General features: G+C 37.8%; 1 protein-coding gene across 3 annotated transcripts; it reads right to left on the minus strand.

Annotated features, from left to right (window-relative positions):
- Positions 1-24,995, minus strand: YWHAB (tyrosine 3-monooxygenase/tryptophan 5-monooxygenase activation protein beta). 3 transcript variants are annotated; one of them, XM_074210120.1, is made up of 7 exons: positions 24,841-24,995; positions 24,341-24,362; positions 10,142-10,444; positions 7,211-7,334; positions 3,960-4,123; positions 2,769-2,864; positions 1-1,944 (listed from the first exon to the last, which is right to left on the minus strand). In XM_074210120.1, exons 3-7 carry the CDS (start codon positions 10,439-10,441, stop codon positions 1,888-1,890), a joined length of 741 nt encoding a protein of 246 aa, XP_074066221.1. In that variant the 5' UTR covers positions 10,442-10,444; positions 24,341-24,362; positions 24,841-24,995; the 3' UTR covers positions 1-1,887. The 3 variants fall into 3 exon arrangements, with proteins under 3 accessions (XP_074066221.1, XP_074066220.1, XP_074066219.1); XM_074210119.1 differs by lacking the exons at positions 24,341-24,362; positions 24,841-24,995 and adding exons at positions 16,197-16,248; positions 20,648-24,316; XM_074210118.1 differs by lacking the exon at positions 24,341-24,362 and having other exon boundaries at positions 24,841-24,994.
- Between the last annotated feature and the right edge of the window lie 2,011 nt (positions 24,996-27,006).

The following is a 27,006-nucleotide window of genomic DNA, read 5'->3' on the forward strand; positions in this document are numbered from 1 at the left end:
TTTAACTGATAAAATTTTTTATTTCACTTTTGAATTCTTTTACACTCTTCCTGATTATTCCATTAAGGTGAAACTAGAACTGTTTAAAAGACAGACACAAATCTAATACATCAATAACCAGGGATTGTTTTTGCTATACTATTTTCACAACCACGTGTGTGCTACGCAATATACCCATCACAGAAGCAAACGTTAGGCAGAATACTGGTCAGTAAAAACAAAGCAAAAAAAGAGCTACCAGATATACAGACAGGCTCGGTTCCACATTCACTACTGCGTTGATCAAGCGCCAAGGACTAACTGCACAATGGTTTAGCTAAGGGTAGGGAGTGTTTTTTGTGGGTTTTTGTTTTTTTTTTGTTTTTTTTCTTCTTTTAATCAGTGCATGAATTTTACTTGTTTTAGCAGACAATGGACAAACAGATGGTATTGACAGCTCAGTGGAATGTAAAGGTGGAGAGACGGTGCTGTGAGACGATAGGCCTGGATGCTTGGAGTCCTTTCCTGTGCACGGTTCATGCAACATTCTGTAAATTACAGGGTCTCATTTGGGCACGCCTGATGTCAGGTATTAACAAGTGTGTTGGGGCTGCATTCCAGGAGGAAATAATGGAACTGTTACATACTGACTTAAGCCAGATCTTCAGTATGACTTAAGAAAGCAGCATTCGGTCAAAGAACTGGAGGAAGACTGAATGGTGGCACCTGCAGTTCTGGCCTGTCCACAATTCCTGGAAAACTCCCCTCCCCCCCCACCCCCCTGCCCATGTATTCACAAAAAGTGAAGCAAAAATATACAGAAGGACAGAATTCACAAAGAAAAATAGAGAAAGGTAAGAGGAGACTGAAGGAAAGAGATCTCAGAAGGAAAAAAATACATTAATAGGCGGAGAGGACAGTGTGGAAATAATTACTGGAGACCGCATTTTGAGTTCTAAATTGGGAATACCCTAAAGGTTTTTTTGTTTTAAATTTTCCTAGAGAAAGGCAATCTTGTAAGTACATTATTCCTAAAGGTTATATCCAGCAAACAAATAAGGCCATTCATAAAATATGCATCTTTTCTTGCTTCAGCTCACTTGTCACAATGAAAGGATAATTCCACTATTTAAGCATAAGCTGCAAATTGGTAACCTTGTACAGGAAAGGGGTACTCAATAGCTGCTTAGTGGTCCTTTCCAACTCAGAAATTCTGTGATTCTATGATTCTAGGTTATATGTGCATTGGACCTTATTTAGTTTCAAAATCCTAGTGACTGTCACAAAGAAATTTAGAGGTCAGGGATTCATCTTCCCCACAGGAGAAGGAAACTGTGACAATGATTTTCACCAGCTATGGACTGTAAAACAGCCCAAAGCCATGAAGAGTCTGAAGACCCAAATAACAGGAAGAATCACTTTCAGGTGTCAATGAGCTGGAATACTACCAGATGGGTGTTTCATTCTTCGTCCATGTCACAATATAATCTCTATAACTTTCTGTACAACTTTACAACAGAATTGTACTTTGACTATTTGGAAATCAGATTAAACTTTCAAAAAAGTTACACATAATTCAGGTCTACTTTTTTTTCCCTACCAGTAAGAGAGAGTTCTGCTAAGTTACAAAACCCTATAATCACAGTGTTCAGTTTAAAAAAAAGAGAGAAAGAGAGAGAGAGAAACACTCAGTAATCCTAACTGTCAATGTTAATCAGAATCAAACTCCAGAATGCCATCGCTGTTTTACCAATCTCAGTTTTTGAAACAAACACCAACTGTTCACCCTACGAACTGTTTTCGCTATGCTGAGGTTGTGAAAAGTCGACGTACGATTCTTTGTCGCACAAAGGGATATATGTGTAGGGTACAGAGTGATATTGAACAGACAGTGAAATGTGATAGCCATTAGTTCTCTCCCTCGCCAGCATCCCCTTCGTCACCCTGGTTTTCTGATGTCCATAACTGTAACAAGAAAAAAGAAAGTTGTTTGCACTCACTTATATAATTAGTTTGCATCCATGGTCCCCTACAAGCTAGCTTTAGCTTATGTTTACTAATCTTATCTTCTGCTACTCCTAACCCTTATATTCTATAAAAATTAGTCTCTTGAATATGCCTTCATTGTTTCCTACTTCCACACCTTTCTGTTCATTTCATTCCCCCCCACCCAGAATGTCCTTCCTACCAATCTACTTGTAGATATTAATCATTCTTCAAAACCCAAAGATCAATTTTTTTCCATAAAATTTTCCTAGATTATTCTCCCCCTCTCACCCTGAAATAAATTATTTGATCGTTTAGCATATTTATACTTTACTTATGCAATGACCATACTCTTAAGTTGTATTAAGTCTGTACATTTTCCCCTCTACTAAACTGCAAACTCCTTTCCGGCAAAGAGCATGTCTCAGTTATATTAATAAAGACATTTATTATATATCTTTTATTTATATCTTACATTTTATTTCTAATAGCACCTAGAACAGTATATTCAATATAGTTATTTTATAATTGTATGATGAAAACGAACCACTTTAAATACTGCCTATTTAACTGCAAGAAAAATAAAGGTTTTAAGCAGGAATATATATAAAGTTAGAAAAAATTTTAAGGTGGTATCCTTCAATTCAACAGATCTTACTAACTCAAAATAAATAATGTTATAGGATTCTTATCTCTAGGGAAAAAATGGTGATAAAGAACCCCACAAGTTAACAGTTATTTGGGGAGTATAGTGTTCCAAAGCACAGAAAAGATGAGTAAAATCATAGAGACCCAATACTTACAGTGAGATTGTCCCTGAGTAACTGCATGATCAGAGTACTATCTTTGTAAGATTCCTCATTCAGTGTATCCAGTTCAGCTATCGCTTCATCAAAGGCCTAAAACAAACTACAAGAATTTAGCACAGAATTCCTTGGCATTCATTCTCTTAGTTAAATTCATTTTTCTCTTTAGCCAAAACAATAAAGAAAATAGTTCTCCATTCACACTTCTAGATTCGCTTATGATCTTGCTTTTTTTTTTCTTGCCAAGGCAACTGGGGTTAAATGACTTGCCTAAAGTCACACAACTAGGAAGGTGTCAAGTGTCTGAGGCTGAATTTGAACTCAGGTCCTCCTGATTCCAGGTTAATGCTCTGTGCCCCCTTGATCCTGCTTACTAACCATTATCAAATGTCCCCTTATGTAATTTACAACTATCATTTCTCTAAAGGTAAAAAACACCGCTAAATCACAAAGTTCCTAGAGGACAATATTTCAAGAATTAGCTTCTTCCTTGCAGGTCAGTAAGAACCACTGCTAATATCATGTTAAGTCTTCTGGTTCCACTAAATTTCTGAGTTATACAAAATATTTTCAGTTTATTTTATAATGTAATGCTCAAAGGCATGGATAAAAGATATGAAATTAAAATCTTTTAAGTATTAAAGGGAGAGGAAACAGTGATTATAAAGCTATTATTCCTAAGACTAATTCACAACTGAGCTACAAAACATTTTTCAAGATTTATTTTAATTTCAAGTTCTGTTTAGTTGAAGCAGTGCATTTTTTTTGAAGAACATCTCAACTATATGTAAAGCAGATTATTTAAAACAGAACACAACAGGTAACATAAGTGAGGATGCAAAAACTAGTTAGACTAGCTTAATTTGACTTCAGTTTTTGGTATGAAAAAGATCATGCCTTTGACTGAGCCCCAAGTCCAATAAAAAAGGAAAAACAGTCAAGCTGCTCCACTTGAGCTTCCACCCCAACAGTCCCAAATGACTCTAGAAGACACTAAGATGTAAAAATAAAGAGAAGGGGATTCAATGACATGGCTACAATACTGAGCCCTTAGGTTTGCATTTTCTTCTCAAAGGACTGGTTCTCAGGGAACAGCTCAAACAAGCTTCAGGTAGGGGGGAAAAAAGTATTAAAACAATCCTTCCTGCTGTTCAGTGACCTATTGGGAGACAAAAGGGGTCCACTCACCGTTTTTGCCAGACTGCAAGCTTTCTCAGGTGAATTTAGTATCTCATAGTAAAAGACAGAGAAATTGAGAGCCAAGCCAAGTCGAATTGGGTGTGTGGGTTGCATTTCTTTCTTACTAATTTCAAATGCTTCCTGGTAAGCCTGTTGAGAGTTTGATACCGTGGCTAGGAAAAGATTAAAAAAAAATTTTTAAACTGCATTCATTCATGGGTTAAAAGCATGATAACTTAAGTTCTCATTTAGTCTGATATTTGTCAAAACTACTTTAGCTAAGTTGGTGACATGTTTGCCCCCCAGTGTAGCTATCCAGTAAAATCCAAAAAGCCTAGTGATGGAAGAACTAGTTATACTAGAAAGCCTAGAGCTCCCCCTGCTATACATTCCTTTCAAAAAGGACAGCTGACTGCTGGGCCTGTAAGTGTCTAAGTTATAGATTCATGAGATATTCTTTGTATTTCTGAAAGGCCAAATCAGAGAGATCAAGAAAGAAAGGCTTACTGGTTTCCAACAGTACAAAGCATGAGCATGACTGAGGATCAACAATCAGAATGATCTACAAAAATTTATTCCCTAAAAAAAAAACCCAAATCAAAAACAAACAAAAACAAGTAAAGATAAATCTTCAACCAACAGAAGACCATCAATTCTGGGATTCTTTGTGTTAAGCACCCAGTAGCCTACTGCATTTCTTCAGTGTGTCCAGAATAGTTATAAGGTTCCTTTTACTGTCATTACTGTTGCTGCATGTTTAACAATGGTGGTGTTCTATATGGCTAAGTACCTGGACTCATTCTGGACATAAGCATTTCAGTTCCTTAGGGAGCTTTCTCAGCCATTTGGGGGGTAGGGGGTGAGGGTCGAACAATCACTTCTATCTTCCTTTCTGAGTATTTCTGGATAAGGGATTCAAGAAAACTTAGATTGTAGTTGCTGCCTTGATATAATATTTTAAAAAATGGAATCAAGTTTCCAAGATCAGAGCCACTGTCATGTTTTCAGAGCATAATTTGTAAACTTTGCAGTTTACTTCTGATAAACATGTAGAAGCTACAGAACCTATGGCAAAACTTTTTGCTGGCTTAAGCAGGACCCAACTTAACATTAATAATAATAGTAACAGCATCTAGCACTTATAAATACTTTAAAGCTTGCAAAAAATTTACAGGTTGTCATTTGAACTTTATAACAATAGCATGAGATGTTATCCATTATCTTCATTTTACAGAAAAGGAAATCAAGGCTGAGGAAGGTTAAGTGACTTGCCCAGAGTCACAAAGTTAACTAAGTGTCTCCAATAAGAGTTAGGATTCAAATTCAGGTCTTCCTGATTCCATCCAAGTCATCTAGCTGCATCTGGCCAGTCACATCCCTGTCCAGGATACCATCACAGAACACAACTCCCATGATATGAATACTATTTTCATTCTTGATAGTCCTTAAGAGATTAATCATTTATATTAAAATTAAACTTAAAAGTTTCAGCCGAGTATTTGAAGATGGCTTCTAATTTTTGTGGATTATATTTAAACAATTCAAGCATATTTACGGATTTTGAGATATATGTAGTATTGCACAATTACCACTTTACTGTATGTGTACCAGTCTCATGAAACTATATATGCGATTTGATGGATCATTGCTCACATTATGTACAACAATGACTGAAGCAAATCAATTAACTTTAGGTAGCAGGCATGAACTCAGACATAGAGAATAAGGTCATAGTATTACTACCAGTTAAAAACAGACTAAGTCAATAGTTCAGCCATGATCGATGGTTTCAAGCTAGCAAAAATACAAACAAAAACATAGAAACTCCACTTCTAAGAAGAGATACACCCAAATATTCAAGGGCAAGATTTTATGAAAGCAGTGTTACTAGTTAGATTTTAACAGCTGAAATTTTAGTATATGAATGTTGACAAAATGCCATTTTGCTAAAAGAAATAATTAAATGGATTATTTCAGAGAAATCTGGAGAAATTTATGTGAAATGAAAAAAGAATAAAGTGAGCAAAACCAGAACAATTTATACAATAAAATCACCATAAAAACAAATAGCTATGAAAGATTTAAGAACTCTGATCATCAATGTCCAATTCCAAAAGGACAGAGAACTGATAATGAGGTATATTCCAAAGGAATAGATAAGAGAACTATTTGATAGAGTAAGACATACGCTTTTGGAACATGGACAATGTAGGAATTTGGTTTTACATGACTATGCATATTTACTCTAAGAATTTTGTCTTTTTTCCCCCAGAGGGCAGAAAATGAGATTTAAGAAAAAATAATTTTAAAAGATTTTATCTTTCATCAACTTTCATTATTTCTGAAAAGTCAACAAGTAGATAAGCTTAACCATCTTAGCAGGAACTTCAATGTTTTGAGTATCTTCCTGACATATGTTCAGAATCATTTGAAAATTTAAACAACACAAATGATTAATGTCATAATAGCAGCTCAGATTTTTAGTGCTTTATATTTTATGAAGCATTTAAATCAATTGATAATTATTAATCTTCTAATTATGCCAGAGTTTCTGCTAAACATAGAATACAAGGACAAAACTAAAACAGATTGTTTTCATTTCCTTCAAAGGAATTTTCATTCTAACTTTCCTCTAAATAACACTGGGAAGTAGGTGATGCACGCATATGCATACACACACACACACACACACACACACACACACACACAGACACACACACACAGAGTAATGGGGTTAAATGACTTGCCCAAGGCCACACAGCTAGATAATTATTAAGTGTCTGAGGCCGGATTTGAACTCAAGTCCTCCTGACTCCAGGGCCAGTGCTCTATCCACTGCACCACCTGGCTGCCCCGCCCCCCGCATATATTTTTAACCCCATTTTACAGTTAGGAAACTGAGACACAGAAATTTTTGACTTGACTAAGGGTAGGATAAATTCTGGTCTCTTCTACTCCAAATTTAATATTTCCCCCACCAAACCACATTCTATTTATGTATGTATGTTTATTTGTACTAACAAATTCTGTTTTTACATCGCCATCCCTAATAATGAAGAATTAAAAAAAAAAAAGAAAAATCAGTACATTTAAAAAACCAACAAGGTATTTCATATGCTATACTTGGCCCCTCCATCCCCCCCCAATTCTGTAATCAAATATGTACTTTTCCCTAAAATCTAATGTAATCTATTTGATAAAGACATTATATATTCAAAGAATCTCCCATTTTGGTTATTTTTCTTTAAACCATTACTTACTTTGCTTATTATCTCCAGAAGCCACCTCAGAAAGATATCTGAAGTAATCACCTTTCATCTTTAAGTAGAAGACCTTACTTTCTGGTTGTGTGGCATTAAGAATAAGGTACTTGTCCAAAAGCTCCTAAAGAGAGAACCAAATTCAAGATTAAGGATTTGAAATCTTATTGAGGTTATTTTAATGTAGAGTGATTTATTTTAAAGATACATTTTTTTGGACAAAACAGGCTAGAGCACTATTAATTAAGAATATCATAGAGGATTCATGTATCAAGCAAGGGATTTATAAATCTAAAAAAGGACCTCTAAAGTCCCTTCCAATTTTGAATTTCAAAGAATTTTTCATCCCAGGGCAAAATGCAAAATTTTAACAGGAAATTTAATGTCCCATATAGAAGATACATTATACGTATATATAGATATACACATGCACACATATACATACTTACATTAGAATACCTCAGAAGGCAAAGAAAAAGAATATTGCCTTTGGGGTTGAGCTGTTCCCCCAGGGTACAATAAACTGGGGCAATTCCTTGAGGCCTTGCCCTGCTCATAATTGGACAGTAAGATAGGACCATCTGGGGAGTTAATGACTTCTTTTTTTCCCTTCAGGGTTGCCTATTGTGTTCATTTGAACCTAAATTTCACCCTCAATTCATCCTTTAGCAAATATCAACTAAGGAACCAAAATAAGACAAAAATCAAAACAATTCCTGATCTCAAGGAATTTACAGATAAGTAAATAGAAGGTAACATAAAAAAGATTATGAAAGACTTCGTGTAGGAGGTGGCACCTGAACTCAACCTAGATTCTAAGAGGCAGAGTTGGGGGAATAAAAGCACATTTCAGGCATGGAGGATAGTCATCTGTGCAAATAAAAACATTAAGATGGGAGACAGAATGCAAAGTTCAGTCAGCTGCTAACAAGTTGGTTTGGCTGGGATATATAAGCCTGGAAAAGTAGGTGGAAGTCACTAAAGGAATTCAAATATCAGGCTGAAGTATTTATTATTTTATTCTACAGGACATGGGGCCACTAAATATTTTTCAAAAATGATATGATCATTTATGTTTTAGGGATATTAATCTGCATGGATAGACTGGGGGAAGAAAGACTAGAAAAAGGATAATAAATTTAAAAGGCTACTGCAATACTCTGGGTAGGAAGTGATAAAACTCTGAACTAGGATAATGAAGACTTGAGAGATGTTATGGATATCAATTTGACAAGATCTGACAACTGAATGGATACAGATGATGATGGAAGAGTCAAGCATCCCTCTAATGTTGGAAACCTGGGTATCTGGAAGGTGAGAAGTGACTCAACAGAAACGAGAGATTTAGAGAAGCAAGTTTAGTGGTAAAAATTATTCATTTTGGACATTCTGAGTTAGAGATACTATGGAATATTCCAGTGGAGCTGTCCAGCAGGCAGTTGATGATGTATGTATGATGGAAGTTCAAAAAAATACATTAGAGCTACACATGTCGTTTTAGGAGCCATTTTCAAAGATGACCGAAGAACCCACGTCATAAAATTATTTTCCCTGGATATATGGGATCATATTTCTTTCAGGTCTTATGCTTCTGTCAAAGACAGTGCTGCCTATAAGACCACTTTTCTATTTATTATATACAGCAACACAGTTTGTGTGACATAAGCATCACAAGGACAGAGAAAATATCTTATTCATCTTTCTATTTCCTTTTGAAGTACAATGTCAATGTTCATGAAATTCCTGTATAGAAAGGGGTCCCTGACATCCTTCTGGGCCCTGAGAAATTCCTTAGAAATATAATTTTGGCTGGGTGCCTTTGGGTCTGAAAATAGTCTGATAGAACACAAGGGGTCATGGATATACCATAAAATTGTCTAAAGATTTACAAAGCACCCTTGTTAGCCCAATTGTCTTGCTGTATCTGAAATTCCAGGACTGCCTCCCCCTCCCCAGATGCAGCTGGAACCATAAGTTAGTAAATTCCTGACTCCCTCCATCTCAGAAAATATGTTCAATCATTACACAAAGACCCTGACCCCTTCTTACCCCTATCTATATGGAACCCTATGTTTACGTATGTATATGTCAATATATATATATCTATATCTATCTATCTATATATATCTATATATATATATATCTATCTATATATCTAACTGCTTTCTTTGCTTTTCTGTATTTTGCTTGCTCTCAGTACCCCCCCCCAAAAAAACACTACAAAAAACCTATCCCCTGAACACTTAGGTACTGTCTGATTTGGGTACTCAACCCCCAGATAGTCCCCAGGAATAAAGATGATCTTATCAAATTCTGGTCTCCATCTCGCTCTTTGGGTACAACACTTTAGTTGCTAGCATAGTACTTTTTGCACAGTGGATACATAAAATGTTGAACAGATGCTCAATTACCTATACCAAGACAGTAGACAAAGACAACCCCATGAGTAGGGGGTTTCTCACATCAATTTTATTTGGCTTTGAATGCTTTTTTGCATTTCAACTTCTCACTTCATACTGGGGGTAACAATGTCAGTCTGATAAGGAAACTGCCTGTTATTTTTTTTTTCTCTCTCAACTCCTATTTGGTTTAACTCTTTATTGGAGAGGGAAGAGATGATGATGAAAGGTTACTTTTTCTGATGGGTAAGTTTAAGGTAGGAAGGAAAAAGAGATCCAAAGTGTAAAATCGAATGTACTCTTTGTAGTAAACATTTTGGGGAAAAAGATAAGGTTCCAAACTTGACTGCTTAAATGTAATTAAAATCATTACTACTGGAGACAGCAAGATGTACCTGAAATAATGGACTGAAGAATCAGAAGATGTGAGTTCAAGTCCCAGTTCTGATATAACTACTCCAATTTTGTTGTGAAATAATGCACTCTATAAACTTTTAATCTCTATAAAGACATTAAATGGTATTATTATTACCAGAACATCATTGCAGATATCCTGCAATTCTGCTTCGATTTTCTCACGGTACTCTCTGCCCATCTGCTGCTTCTTCTCACTTCTCTCTGTCTTTTGCTCAATGCTGGAGATCACTCGCCAGGAAGAACGTCGGGCACCTACCACATTCTTGTAGGCTACTGAGAGGAGGTTCCTCTCTTCATTGGACAGTTCATGCCCTTGCTCGGTGACTGCCTTCATGGCAGCAGCCATATCATCATAACGTTCAGCCTGCTCAGCAAGTTTCGCTTTCTGCACAAGCTCACTTTTATCCATTGTCATTCCCTAAAAATAAAAAGACAGAAGAATAAATGTTAGATAACCAGACACCACAAGGAACAACTTGAACACCTTTGGCTAATAGAAATCATTGAATAATGAAGCTAGAAGGGACTTTGATTCAAAGAACATGGCTCATTAGAGTTAAGAACCTCAGACACAGAATTTTAATATTAGATGGAAATTTAGAATAAAATCTTGGAACTCAAAAGAACTTCAGAGATTTAGATTTTTTAGAGGAAGGCAATGAAAGTAACATGGTCCAAGATCAAAGTCAATGGCAAAACCAGGATCAAAACCAAAGTTCTAAGCATTTTTTAATGCAAACTTTCTCAGATAGTGACAAAAGCAAGACACTAGAATTATCCAGTCAGGCATTTCTTTGGCAACTGACCAAATGACCCATTTAGCAATAGCCGAATCTTTTTGCTCTCTGATAGCTTTGAACATACAAAAAACAAAAATTAAATATTCCCTATCCTCAGGAAGCTTACAATTCTTTTGGTTTACAAAGTACTTGCCCCACAATCACCTCATGAGGTAGGTTTCAAAAACATTCAGGATCAATCTTCGTAGATAAGAAAAGTGAGGCTCATGGTTTAAATGATTTATCCAGTCAAAGCCAAAACTCTAAGACAGATTTTTCTGACTCATCTATATCTTAACGCTTTTCCCACTACATAAAGCTGTCTCTGGACAGTTTTACATAAAGTATATTTCCACATTAATTGCAAAATGTGGTAGGGACTATGATTCCCTTTTCTGATATCTGATCCTTTGCACAGTACCAGGTACATATTTTTAATTATACATCATAATATAATGCTATAGCATTTAATAAAAAATACCTGTTGACTAGTGTTTACATCTAAATACAATACACTAGCAGTAGATTTACTTAATTTGATAAATTTCTAACTGTATCACTATGGTTTAAAAGACTTGGAGTTTAAGAAGATATAAGCTTAGGGGAAGCTAGGTAGTGTAGTAGATAGAGCACTGGCCCTGGAGTCAGGAGGACCCAAGTTCAAGGCTGACCTCAGACCCTTAATAATTACCTAGCTGTGTGACCGTGGGCAAGTCACTTAACCCCACTGCCCCTTAAATTAAAAAAATATATATATATAAGCTAGACTCCTGACTCTAATAACTATGAGTTGTGTAATTATGGAAAGCTCATAATCAAAAAGATATCTTCTATTACTCAAAATGTTGATTTTTCTTTTTAGAGATCTACTTTTAAAAAACCAGTATTTTGTTCTTTAGAATTTCTACATTTCATTTAAGTCTTCTAAAAAAAAGAAAATTTGCAATTTATGTAGTTTTATTGCTATCGTTTAAGAGAATTTGACTAACTTCACCACTGAATGACAAATAAAAAGAAATTCTAAGATAAAAAGAAAGATTATAATCTCTCTGTACTCAATTCCTCCAGCTATAAAATGGAATGTTTTAAGAACCAAAGGACAATATATAAAGCACTCTGTAAAGACTCAGAATGATGTAACAAGTGTCAGCTTTCCTTCCCTTACACAAAACATTCTGTACATATTGTTTTTGATTAATATTTTATTTTCCCAATTACATGTTAAGAAAAGTTTTTCAATATTCATCCACTTAGATATTTATAAGCTAACACAACTTTCTTCTACCCTCTCTTTCCCACCCCACTCCCCTCAGTGGTGAACAGTCTAGTAAACTTTGTACATGCACATTTATGTTTACATATTAATCATTTTGTGAGTGAAGAATTAGGTCTAAGGGAAAAGAAAACCATGGGATAGGAAAGAAAAACATAATGGATATTTTGTACTCTGTACACATTGCTATTCTCAATGTTTATTTCCAGCAAGTAAATCACTCAATTCAAGAATGCTGTAAGCCTGGATCCCAAACCAAGTGGTAGAGATGTATCAGATTTTTTGCTTTGTTTTTTAAAATCTCTCTATTCCACTTCTGTCTCCTGCCCTCTCATCATGGTTCCCCAAAAGGGACATACCAAAAGTTTACACGTCAGAGTTAGGGTTAAAACCCTTGGTAAAATGTCAAATGACACTGGATTCCATATAACGTCAGAGCAAGAAATACTTCTGATATTATCTAGTCCAGTGGTCTATGTTTTTCTGCATTCCTCACATTCATAATCACTGTGGTGATAATATTCCCTTACATTTAATGCCCTGCAATGAATGGACACTCACTTTAAATTCAGGATTCTTCTTTTCTACCACTACAAATTCCAACATAAACATTTTGGTAAAAGGGACGTTTAAAAATCTATTTGAGATACATTCCAAGCAGTGAAAGCCTCATACTTACAGAGGTCAAGAAAAGGGATGTTGAGTTGTTTAAAGTCATATAACTGTAAACAGCAGAGTTGAAGCAAAGGGTCTAACACCCAAACTAATTCTACTATATCAAACTCTCCTGGAGGATCATCAGGTTTTGAAACTGGGCATCACTATGACATTGTTTAAATGAATGTAATCTTAATTTGTCATTCTGAAATAACTCATAAATCATGATAGACTGGAGACGGGGAGTGGAAAAACACCCCCCAACTTAGATTTTATCGATAAATACTATAATTTTTTGACTATTTCTCAAGTAATTTCTGAAAATTTAACATCCATTCTCACTGGAATCTTGAAAAATTTAGACTACTTTGCTCGGGATGATCAAGTTATCTATCAGCATTCAAGGCAACAAGAGAGTATAGTTAAAGCTATTATTGCAGCATTTTAAATTACTTTTTGGGGGATTTTTACAAGGCAATGGGGTTAAGTGACTTGCCCAAGGTCACCCAGCTAAGTTAAGTATTGTTTGAGGTCAGATCTGAATTCTGGTCCTCCTGACTTGAGGGTCAGTGCTCTAACTATCTGCTCTACTTCCTTTTTTTCTGTGAAAAGAGAAAATCTTTGATTTCTAGAAGTCTAGAACTCCTGATGAGAAAAAACCCCTTCTACCAATATCAGTAACTGGTCTGCACCTTATAGTTTTATAAAGTTTTCTAGAGCACTAATAAGTTCAAAGTGAAAGATCCAGGATCACAAAATATAAATTAAAAAAAGGTTAAAATCCAGGTGAAAAAAACTGGATGCAAATAAAGTGCCCATCAAATCTAACCCAGGGATAAATCTTATTCTGCTGGTCCCAGTAAGCAGAACTAGGATCAATGGGTAAAAGTCGCAAAAGAGGAAACTTTCGGCTAAATGTCAGGAAAAACATTCTAGTAATTAGAACTCTATCTACAAAAGTATAAAAGGCTGCCTAGAAAGATGTTAGATAGATTCCCCTTCACTTAAGGCCTTTAAGCTGAGATTAGATGAACACTTGTCAAATGTGTTATTTACAATGGAGACTCCTTTTCAGGTTGGGGTTGGACTAGAATAGCTGCTAAGGTCCCTTTTAAATCTTAAATTCTGTATGCAGTTTTATCTTCCTGATTTCAAAACCAACCCTCAATCCACAAAAATCATAATGCTTCTCAACTTACACAAAGTGGAGGCTACTATTAATTGGAACAAATTTCAAATGGAAAGAACCAAATTATAACATTCATAGCAAAGTACAACTCATTTCTTTCAAAAACAAAAACTCAATGCAGCTATATACTTCAAAAACATTACTATACTCTTTCCATACACATGTACTCCTCTTGTATTCCAATTTTCTTATAAAGCTCCACTATAAGAATATGCCAGATTAATCACTCTAAACTGTTATTTTTTTCCCTTAAGATTCTTATTTGAGTTTTACAATTTTTCCCCTAATCTCCCCCCCAACCACCACCAAAGGCAGTCTGTTAGCCTTTACATTATTTCCATGGTATACAATGATCTAAGTTGAATGTGATGAGAGAGAAATCATATCCTTAAGGAAGAAAAATGAAGTATAAGAGATAGCAGAATTACATAATAAGATAACACTGTGTTTTTTTCCCCTAAATTAAAGGTCTTTGTTCAAACTCCACGATTCTTTCTCTGGATACAGATGGTATTCTCCATTGCAGATACCCCAAAATTGTCCCTGATTTTTGCACTGATGAAATAAGCAAGTCCATCAAGGTTGGTCAACACCCCCATGTTGCTGTTAAACTGTTATTTTCATTCTGTCACTTCTCTACTCAAAAACTCTACTGCCTTCATTCTTTACATTTGTATATGCTTTAAAATGAACACCATACCTTTATATCTATAATCTCATTGATCTTTACAAGTACATGAATCATGTAGGATCATCTACCATTTCAGAAATGATGAAATTGGGGCTCTTACAGGTTAAGCAGTTCGCCCACGGTCACATACAGAGCTAGGACCAAACCCCAGGTCTCCTCCCTTCTCCCTGCCCCCCAAAGCCAAGCATTTAATTAAGGCACAATAGCAAAATAAAAATACAAGGGAATCAAGCAGTATCAAAACAAAAATACAAGTGGGAATCAAATGATAGATCCATAAGTCCTTCATTATAAAAATGAATTTATTCTCAAGCTACAAGGAAAGAATAATTTAATTCTCACCTAATCACCCCCCCCCAAACATAGTGAGAGAAGTTATTTCAAAAATCACAGCCTGACTAACAAAAACTTATGGCAATTTCTGTCTCATGGTGTTTTACATGTCTTTCAACTTAGCACTGGGATCATAAAGATACTGCCAAGCATCCTGGGTCTAGGGATAGATACCAAGGCAGACCCAACCTATATACTTAAAATTTCACTGCTCTTTCTATAATACCATAATGTCTCATATAAACCTAAGCTCTGACTGATTTCAAGATTCCATCATCTGGTTCCAATACAATCAGCCAACTCATCTCCCATCACTCTCCAACACATTTTCTTCTAATCAGACAGGCTTCCTCATAGTTTCATGATCCTGCCAAACTCATAGAAACTTCTATCCTTTTACTTTTATTTCTCTTACATGGAATCCCCATCCCCATTTCAATTCAATGAACATTTACTATTTGGAAGGAATTATATCTACCCAAAAATCAAGCTTAAGTCCACCACCTGCAAGTCACTTTCCTTGACATTTCTTCCACACTCCCCTGTATCACTGACCAATCAATGCTGGACACATAATAGGCACTAAGTTTATCAAATAATCTTGTCTCAGATCATAGAGACTATTTGTAATGAATGCATAAAGAGAATGCAGGTTAACTAATATTCTATCTTTCTGCTACCTAAGACAACAACAGAATTTGAGTTTGGATCTACTGGGAAAAGAAAGAGCTTACCTTAATCTATTACACCAACACTTTGACATAAAAACTTAAAACTGATAATCCTCTTCAAAATGGATGCTCACATTGATGACTATTTGTAACTTAATCCTGTTTATCTACTGCAAAATGAACTTTCAGGAGATGACAGATGTGATGGTTAACTACTGGATCAAATCCCAAAGATGTCAATTAAAAAAGCACCAACAGGAGTCTTAAAAGGGCTGGGAACTATGTTACAAGAAGTTATTCTATTGGGGCAGCTAGGTGGCGCAGTGGATAAAGCACCGGCCCTGGAGTCAGGAGTACCTGAGTTCAAATCCAGCCTCAGACACTTAATAATCACCTAGCTGTGTGGCCTTGGGCAAGCCACTTAACCCCATTTGCCTTGCAAAAATCTAAAAAAAGAGAAGCCATTCTACTGAAATATTTCAGAGAAAAACAAAAACTCCTGGTTCAAGTGATGTCCAGTAAGTAAGATTTCCTTGAAATACAACCTAGTTCAAAGGATAAAGCAAAATGTACCTACCCATAAGTTAAATTTCTCCTTTTCTCCTGTTCCTCAACAGAGAATTATTTTCCTGGTGAGATATAGAATCATAAACAGTAAGATACATCTTGTTCAATCCATTTTTCAAGTGGCCAAAGGAAGAGTTAACACAGAATGAATATGAATTGACTTTACTTGTAGCTAATACATAGGAACTCAACTCAGTGGAGAGTGAAGGACATCTGAGGTTAACCTGAGAATGCTTCATCATACAAGAGATAAATCTTGGCAGAGATCTATGGTATAGAAATACTAGTTTGGTAGAGTTGAGGAACAAAAAAATCCAAGCAGGGACAGTTCCTCAGGGGTAGGTAAAAAGGAAATATATATTAACTTAATTCAAATGAGCATCCATTATCTCAAGTCAAGTACAGATCAAACAAACCAGGATGTTTTCCATTCCTAGCCAAATACTTGTATCATTGGCTCATTCCACTGAATCCCCCCAGTTTTCTGAATATCAGTACTAAGATCTTTTGTGGTTCTATCAGTTAAATGGTGAAAAAATAATAATTCAGCAACATATTTATACAATGCTTTATAATAAACAAGACTACAGAATGAAGAGAACATAAGTCAGGACTGTAAGGTTAAAGGACTATGAGGAAGAGATAGGAAAGAAAAATGATGGTGAGTCTAAAATCTTTGATGAGATCAATCTGGTGAAAGGCAATTAGTAGTAAATAATGAGTTAAAATGATTAATGTCCTCAACTATCAACAGTATTATAAAGCAAAGATTACAAAGCTAAAAAATTCAGGACATTGAGGAAAAACCAATGCCATGATACTGCAAAGGTACAAGAGTCTCAAAGACCAGGTGGTTTGTGGGTGTTAGAAAAAGTTGAAGAATTTCTGGCTCTTTTGTGTGCTACTTGGGAAAAAAATCACTCATCAGAAACACCTACTCTCAAAATGTCTGTGTTCCTTTCTACACACAAAATTAAGAACTTAATAATGATTGTTACTTCATTCAAATTTTGGAAACATTATTAGAAACAGAAGTTAGTCATCTAAAATACAAAGTTCCTAGTACTGGGAGTTTCTCTAACCACCATACACAATGAACACTGAGAATATAGGAAGTTCTTCTCAGCAAGGAAGAAGCTGTCTCCTAATACTTGCCCATGTTCCATCAGGAAATAAATATCATTACTAAATGTGTGTTCAATTAGAAAAATTTAACTTAAAAGATAGGGGTTAAATGATCTGCTCGGTTATAAAACCCATTTGGTATTAAATGGTATAAAATGCTACTAAATGCTCTATCCATCGAGACTACACGCAGTTCTTTAAAATACCATCTGCTGATTAACTAGGTAATAATTTCAGTCATTTTTTTAAATCCATTAGTTTATTTTTTGAAGAGGCAATTGAAATTAAGTGACTTGCCCAGGGTCACATAGCTAGTTGTGTCAAGTGTCTCAGATGCATTTGAATTCAGCTCTTCCTGCCTCCAGGACCAGCGTTCTATCCACTGGGCCGCTGACTGTCTAGGGGCGGCTAGGTGGTGTAGTGGATAAAGCACTGGCCCGGGAGTCAGGAGTACCTGGGTTCAAATCCGGTCTCAGACACTTAATAATTACCTAGCTGTGTGGCCTTGGGCAAGCCACTTAACCCCATTTGCCTTGCAAAAATCTACTAAAAAATGAGTAAATAAATACATCAGCCTTGCAAAGAGTGAGTCATACAAAAACATTTGACAGACTGTTAAGAGAGCGGTTTTTTTTGGGGGGGGCCAAAGTAATGGGGTTAAGTAGCTTGCCCAAGGTCACACAGCTAGGTAATTTTTATTAAGTGTTCAAGGTCAGATTAGAATTCAGGGACTCCTGACTCCAGGGCCAGTGCTCTATCCACTGCGCCACCTAGCTGCCCCCTAAGAGAGGTTTTAACACAAACTCAAATACGCTTGCCCAACATGAGAGCATAATAGCTAAAAATGATTTATTAAATACATATTGATAACTTCTACCTCCAGGGCAACACGGATACAGACAAAAGCAAAATAGTCCCTGACCTCAAGGAACTTCCATTATACTGAGAAACTAGAATATATATATATATATATGTATATATATGTATATGTATGTATGTATGTATAAGGATAACTGAGGAGACAGAGAATACTGAGAAGTAAGATAAAGTTTGATGAAAGTGATACCTAAAATCTACTTTGAAAGGAGCTAAGGATATTAAGAGGTTGAGGTGAGGAAGGAAGGTATTCCAGGAATGGGAGATAACCTATGCAAACATATAGAAATAGCATGAATTTTTGGAACTGTTTGTAAAGTTGGTTTAACCAGAATGCATAAAGGTCAAAGTATGGAAACAGATTGGATTCAGATATGGAAAGTGTTAATTAAATGCTAGGCTGAAGAGTTTGTAAATCATCCACAAATCAGGGAGCCAAGAAGGATTTGTGAGCAAGAGAACATAGTAGTCACACCTATGTCTCAGTTATATTAACTTAGAATTTAGCAGTTATGTAGAAAATGAACTAGTAAAAGATGGAGGAGTGAAATCAATTATGAGATAATTATGTGAAAAGTGATGCTGATCTCAACAGGACAGCACAACCATGTAAAGAGAAGGAAGTGTATGTGAAACCGTGGAAATGAAAATGGAATGAAAAGCCTTAGCATCCAGTTGGATTTGGGGAATGTGACCAGAAGGATGATGGCAATACCAATAAAAATGGGGGAATTTAGAAGGAATGCAAGTTTGTTTAAAATAAGATAATGAGGGGCAGCTAGGTGGTACAGTGGAGAAAGCACTGGCCCTGGAGTTAGGAAGACCAGAGCTCAAATCCAACCTCAGGCACTTAATAATTACCTAGCTATGTGACCTTAGGCAAGTCACTTAACCCCATAAGATGCTAAAGGAACATCTGATGTTCAGTAAACAGGTGGGCTTAATACCTAAGTTTAGGAGTCATCTGTTTACAGACAATTGAACCTATGGAAATTACTGCCATCACTTTGAAAGAAAGAAGGGTTCAAGTCAGGGCCTCAGAAAACAACCATGCTTAAGGAGGAGGATCCAGCAAAACAAAACAATCAAAAGAAAAAAAACACCAAAAAACAAAATCCAGAAGAGAGCAAGGCCATAGAAGGCAATGGAAGAAAAGAATATCTAGAAGAACAATAATGATAATTGACACTGATATGGCACTTTAAATATTACAAAGTCCTTTTTACCCACATTTTCTCTCATCTGTTCCTCCTAACAACTCTTCGAGGTAGGGATTACAGGTATGATTAGCTCCATTTTACAGACAAAGAAATTAATATCCAAAGAGATTAAGAGACTTATCCATGGTTACCCAGGAGCACACAGTAATTAATTAAATGTTGACTCTTTCCACTAAGTTGCCTCTAAGAGCAAGATTCTGTCTGTCTCTTATTACATTCACATGTAAGCACATACCTAATTCCCAAGTTTATGATAATCTAAAAAGCCAAGACAGAAGTGGAACTCTGCCTTTTTTTTTGAGACCCTTTCCTACCTTATTTCAAATCCAACTTTCTTTTAGATTTTCATAACACAGGCATGCTCTCTTGCATATCAATGTACAATTTATTTACATATATTACCCAAACATTTATAACTTTTCATGACAAAGATTTAGTCCCTAAAACAAACATGTGTACCCAAATATACTGGATGACCCTCGAAACCTTCCAGAGATTGTTTGACTTTGACCACTGTAAGTAATGAAATATTGTTTGACAGATGGATCAATTAGTTACCAACTGCTATGTCATAAATCCAATCCAATCCAATCCAACTAGTATTTATTAAGCATCTTTGTGCAAAGCATTTTGCTAAGTACAGATACAAAGAAAAATAGCCTCTACCCTCAAGAGGCTTAGATTCTACTGATTCAAACAGTTTCAAAGTGTCCTTGGAAATCTTCCTGAAGTCTCTTCTTTAGAAGGAAGCTCCTTTTTTTTTTAAAGACAGATAAACTGAAGCCCAAGAGAGAAATGAATTGTCTAAAATCTAATGAGTAATAAAGCCAAAACTTGGAATTAGATCTATTGACTCCCAGCTAAAGTTTATTTCCACAACACAAGTTTACTTCCTACAGAGTAAAGGCAAAGGCAGTTCTTTAGCCTTAACATAAAAAGACTTGAGAATCTAATAAAAGATCAACAAATGTTATATATAGGCAAAATAGTTTACAGCAACCCATTCGGGGGCAAACTCCAGTATCTGACAGGCTTCATACCTGCTTTTAGAGTTACTTTTGAAAATCTTTAGGGAGTCAAGACATCTCAGAAAAGTTTTCCCTGTGGAAACTTGGTGAAGGAGAAAAAAAATCCCACAATAAATAAACTAGTTAACTAGCACAGGGCTTAAAAAAAAGAAAACTTACATTATATAAAGAAAATCGGCAAAACTAAAAAAAACTAAGCCATCTTCACTGACCTGCAGTCTGCTTGGAATGACTTGTTCTCTGGATGCTAAATAGGTCATTGATCCTTTTCATTTCTTTCCAAGTATTAGAACTAGATATATGTGTCTACATTAGAAGACATTTTAGGGAAAAAAGCTGTGAGATTATTAGTTTTTAACACAAAAGTCACTAAGGGGACAGGCAGTTAAGTCCTGCTCAGTTACAAATAAAGGAAAGCATCATTTACAATCAAGTTAACAAAGATTATATATTTCCTATTATAGGTTACCAAATAGATCACAGATGACATAATTAAGACTAAAAAATCATTTTAGGTTCAATTAGTGAAGGTTGTCAAAAATATGGCTAAATTTTCCTGGTGGTCTGGCTTGGGAGGAAGTTCTGCAAAGACAGAAAGAGCAAAGATCTTGGGAGTCAGAAGATCTGAGTTGAAGTCCTGGCTCTATTTATTAACTATGTTACCTTGAAGAAATTCCTTAATATAGCTATCCCTTACTAATTAGGTTAAGTACTGGGCCTAGAGTCAGAAAGAACTGGTTCAAATATAAACTCAGACACTTACTACCTCTGTAACCTGGGGCAAGTTGCTTAACTTTTTTCTACCTCTATTTCTTCAACTATAAAATAAGGATCATGAGATAGCTGTAAAGTGCTTTAGCACAGTGCTGGAAACACAGTAGGAACATTATTAAGGCTTGTTCCCACTCCATCACCATCTCCATCCCTACTTTTCAAGCGTTCTTAGGACTAAATGATAATAGATGAAAAGAACTTTAAGGATTATTCAAATGTTAGTTACTTCTCTAAAAGTTGATATACTGCTGAAGACTTTGTGTAAAGTGGGAGCGGCTAGGTGGGGCAGTGGATAGAGCACTGGCCTGGGAGTCAGGAGTACCTGAGTTCAAATCCAGCCTCAGATGCTTTATAATTACCCAGCTGTGTGGCCTTGGGCAAGCCACTTAACCCCATTGCCTTGCAAAAACTAAAAAGAAGAAAAAAAAAGACTTTGTAAAGCAAAGAGTGTTAAGACTAAGTTAGGAATACTAGTACTTTTACTGCCTACTGTCACTGTGTGACAACAGGTTAAGTCACTCAGAGCACCCTTAAATGAGAAGTGACCTGATGATCTTTAAGATGCCTTCCAATCTGATATTCTGTGATTTTTATGGTATGTCACATAAATCATTCTTTCCCTGAGGAAGGTAGGGGATAAGAAACTACATCCTTTCTTAGGTAAAGGAATCAATTTTTCAATCTAAATGAGCTGATCACAAAGCTAAGTAAATCCTAGAACACAGTGTTCTTGGTCCACTAAATGACAACACTTATTAGGATATCTACCACAACAGAAAAATTTGCAGGAAATTTTACATGAGAAAAAATATTAAGTCAGTACAGAAAAACTGATGCTTAGAGTTCATATCTTCAAATTTCAATAGAAAAGAACCTGAGAAAATAAACTATCACTCTGATAAGCTAGGAATTACCTAAAAAATAGCTGACAAATTTCTTGCTGCTTTATCATACACAATTTAGAACAAAAAAAAGAAAATTACAGTATTGAAAAACTGACTGTTAGTTGATACCACCCCAGACCCCATTCCAAGTACACAACAGAACCCTTCAGGAACACCTATGAAAGAGAAAACCGTATGTCCCCCATAGATTTTGTCTCCATAATCACAAACACAATTCTTTATTTTAACAGCATACAAGAACACAGTAAGGACTAAAAGCATTTGCTGCTCACTGTTTAGTACTATACAATGCATTGAACTAAGGTACTTATCCCGCTGCTTCCTTGTCTTATTTAATAAAAAGTGAGTGACTGGACAAGTATAATTTCCTGAGCCCAGAAACTCACTGACTGATCATGAAGATGTTATTTTCTGTACCATTTATGACATGATATATACCAGAAGGTAAAGTGATATTGCAAATATTGTCCTTTTTCAGAACAGTAGATTTTTTTAAAACCCTACAAATTTTAAAAAAATGTTATTTCTGTTATCTATCTAATTTGGCCATGTGATGTGTTGGTTAAATTAAAGATCCAAAAATGAAGTTTCCCTCTGATTAGCTAACATCAACAATAAGGGAAGGGTTTAGGATTTTTCTAAAATCCAGACTTGTGATTTCACAGTGCAGGGAACTCCCAGGGAGGAAACTCTCAACCAAAGCTGATGATGGATGGGCAATTTTTCAATTTTAGAGGGTCATGTGGGACAATGAGAATTTAAATAACTCGCCCAGGGTCACACAACTAATTTTAGGGGCTGTACTTGAACTCAGGTTTTTCAGGCTCTAGTCAGTCCCTATCTAAAGAGATATGGTATTAGAAGTAGAAGAAATAGTTGTATTAATACATACCACTGTTGAAAACAACATCTTTACAACTGGGCTGGATTATAGTTGAAGGCAAATGATATGTAACCTCCATCTTTTGATGAAAGTGACTTGAGTTCTGAAACTCTTTTAGGCTGACTACTTAGCAATTTAACCAGTCTGCTTTGTGGAGGTTATTTCACCTGATCTACAATGTTCTAGTTCTAAAATAATATCAATATCCACAACCATTGTATAATGGACCAATTTTAACCATAATTCTGGGGATAATACTTCCTGAGATGATTTAAGGACCCTTAAGGCTTGATATGTTATCCAGACCAAATCACATTTCTCATGAATTCTTATCCTGTAGAATGGGTTAATATGTCTAACCTCACATGGTGGGCTGAGAATTATAATCCAGTGGTAGGTAGTAAATTAGCCTTTCATGTTTGGAGGTCAGACTTCACATCCCAGTTTAAACCCAATAAAAAATTCATATGATTCTATCTTTAGCTTTTTCTATTCTACCCTTAGCAGGAATTCAAAGAAAATGATAAGACCTGGAGGAAATCTCCTCACAGTGGGATACAAAAACTGGGAGAAATCTATCATAACACACAAGGTCAAAATTCATAAAGACAAAGGAAAAATCTAACTTTCAAGCTCCAGGTTGCCATGTATTCATAATGTGTACATGAATGGTTTTTACATTTAAGTTTCATAGATTTATATGTGTATTTGCCTCCTCTTCTTGGGTTCAGCAGTTATTTCTCTGGCTTTCCAGACTCTCAAAATCTGGTTCAATTCCATCCACCCACACAGAGTAAGTAAAATCAGAGCCTGATGCTACCTATTCCTAACAAGGGAAAGTACAATCAGGGCCAGAAGGAGGAGTAGTGTAGGTTTTTACAGGTGGGCTGATAACCTTAGTAATTCTGCCACCATAAACCATTACATATTAAAATTCCATTTGCCCAAAGGCTGTGCCTTCATGGGGAGGAGGGGGCAAAGTGGTGATGAGGACAGGAGAGGACGCTGCCTGCTTCACACATTGACCTCTCTCGTGGATTCAACAAATTCCAACCCCAAACCGTACGCCCCCCCCAAACTCTCTAGCTATTTAAATTAGTGATCCTCAGAGAAAAACGCTCCATTTTCTTTCCTTAATTATTTTGACTGAAAATGCGTTTGATCCAATCGGCTGAAAGATCTGCATTTTCTTAATTCCAATGGTAATTATGAGCTTTGCAGGACATCCAGTGCTCCGGCCGGCCGAACCCCGTAATCACTGAACGATGAAACGGCTTTACTGCAAAGCGGGGGGTGGGAGCTCACTTCCGTTTGCGTTTCCCAAGGTTAAACCCCTTACTCACCAGCAGTGGGCCAAGCTACGAGCTGGAAATGAAGAAAACAGCCGTGTTTTATTAAACAATTAGATGGATTTCGATGCGGGAAACGTGGGCCGCAGGCACCAAGCCGCAAGCGGCGTGACCTCGGGGCCCAGCGGGTTCCCGGGGCCCGCGCCAGGCCGGAGAGGGAGGCCCGGGCGGGAGTGGCTGGAGGCGGGGGCGCCCCGGAAGGGGGATGGAGGGGCGGATGGGGGGCGGATGGGGGGTGGGCGGCCAGCCGGGGGAGGGGGCCAGGCGCGGGCCCCCGAGGAAGGGGGTGGGGGCGGAGGGCGGCCCAGGCGGGAGGCGCGGGCCCAGGCCGGAAGCAGGGAGGGGCCGGCCGGGCCGGGGCGCGGCAGGGGCGAGGGAGTCGGCTCCGGCGGCTCCAAGGACGGGCCCCCGGGCCCTCGGGGACCCCGCCCGTCCGCATGGGCCCGGCCCCCGGCGGGCAGCCGGGGCCGGGCCCCCGAGGGGCCCTCACTCACCGTGCAGCTGGCGGCGCGGCGGCCACACACTTTCCGGCGAGGCTGGGGGCGCGGTGACCGCTTCCTCCTCAAAGCTCTGCTCAGGCAGCGGCGGCGGCTGCGGCGGGTCCCCGGGGTGCGGCAGCGGCAACGGCAGCAGCGGCGGGTCCACTTCCGCTCCGCTCGCCGCTTCCGCTCGGACGGGGCTTTGCCCCGCCCCCTCCCCCCGCCTCCTCCCCCTCTGCCTCCTCATTGGGCCCCTGGGTCGGAGAGCGGCGCGCGGGGGCGCCCGGCCCCGAGTGCAGGGGCGCTGTGGAAGGCCGCGGAGGCGGCTGGGGCGGCGCGGGGGGAAGACTCGCCAAGGGGCGGAGGGGCTCCTGCCGCCGGGTGGGGAGGGGCGGGCCTTGCCCACCGGCTTCTTCACTCCGACCCGGTGCCGGACCCGAGAACGTGCAGTGTCGGGGCAGGCCGGCGGGGCCGGGGGCGCCGCGAGCCTCAGGGATGCAGTGGGAGCCCGTGGTGGAGGGAGCGCGCCAGGCCCGGGACAGGCCTTGGCACAAGCCGCTGGACCTGGCAGGATCTCAGAAGCCGAGGTGCCAGGCCAGAGGAGGCCCAAGAGCATGAGGCCGCGGGCACAGTCCGGGGCGGGGTAGAAACCTGCCCCAGGCACACAGTAGCCATGTCGCCGCTTCTCAGCCGCGGTTTCCTCTTCTGCAAAACAGATGGAATGGGGCCCGTCTCACAGGATCATTACATGGATAAAAATGAAATCGGTTTAAAGTGACTTGCAATTTAGTAATTCCGCCACCATAAACCATTACGTATGGAAGTTCCACGTGCCCAAAGGCTGTGCCTTCATGGGGAGGAGGGGGCGCTGCCTGCTTCACACATTGAGCCCCCTCATAGATTCATACAAATTCCAACCCCAAACTAACTAGGCCCTGAAGAGGCAGCTGACATATATATTTGTTAGCTGTTATAATATCCTAGCTGGAAACTACCTTCGAACATAGAGTTGGGAAGCATCTTAACAGAGCCAGCATTTTACAAAAGGGTAACACAAGCCCCAAAGTAGGAAAATGATTAATTATCCAAAACCAGTGATTTCTATAAATCACAAAAAGACTCCTATTTTAAATTTAAATTAAAATAAAACCTGTATTTTATGACCCAGGTCCTCACTAGCTTACTTATTCAGGACCGTGCAGGGTATTTTAGGAAGGCAAGGGAAAGACTCTCAGGAAACAACACTTAATGACCTTGTTCTCTCTTGAGAACACATTCTGTTCCAGTCAAGCCTGAAGAAGCATAGTGAAGTTGGATGATTAAGTCAAGTCAATGAGTATTTACTAAACTTCCTACCTGTCAGGCAGTGCTGAGCATACCAAGAAAGGCAAAGGGAGGATCCTGGCCTTGACCTCAAGTAATTCACAATCATTGGGGGAGACAACATGCAAACAACTATGTACAAAGTAGCTATATACAGGACAAAATGGAAATAAGAAAGGCATTAGTATTAAGTCTGATATTTGCAGGCAATGGAATTTGAACTAATACTTAAAGAAAGCCAGGAGGTGAAAAAGTAAAGAGAAGGAATTCCAGGTATGGGAGACAGTGAAATAAGATGAAATGTCTTGTTTGAGCAATAGTATTGTAGCCAGTATTAGTGAATCAAAGAATGGATACAGGGAAATAAAGTGCAAAAAGACTTGAGAGGTAGGAAGAAGTCAGGTTGTAAAGGACCTAATGAAAACTATATATATATATATATATATATATATATATATATATATATATATATATATATATAAAATATATAATATATATTATATAGAGATGTATAGTAGATATAGGCATATATGCTAATCTTGAAGATAAGTAATCATTGAGACTTACTGAATAGTTAAGGTGACATGCTCACTCACACCTGCGCTTTAGGAAGATCACTTTGATAACTGACTGCAAGATGAATAGATGTGGAGAATGAGACAGGGAGACCAAGCACAAGACTATTGCAATGATCCAGGCATGAGGTGATAAGGGCCTAAACTAGGATAGCGTCAGAGAAGAGAAGACGTATGGGAAAGAAGTTATCAAGGTAGAACAACAGGGTTTGTCAAAAGATTTTTTTTTTGCAAGGCAGTGGAGTTAAGTGGCTTGCCCAAGGCCACACAGCTAGGTAATTAT

The sequence above is a fragment of the Macrotis lagotis genome, chromosome 1, assembly GCF_037893015.1.
Source record: "Macrotis lagotis isolate mMagLag1 chromosome 1, bilby.v1.9.chrom.fasta, whole genome shotgun sequence".
Taxonomy (NCBI): Eukaryota; Metazoa; Chordata; class Mammalia; order Peramelemorphia; family Peramelidae; genus Macrotis; species Macrotis lagotis.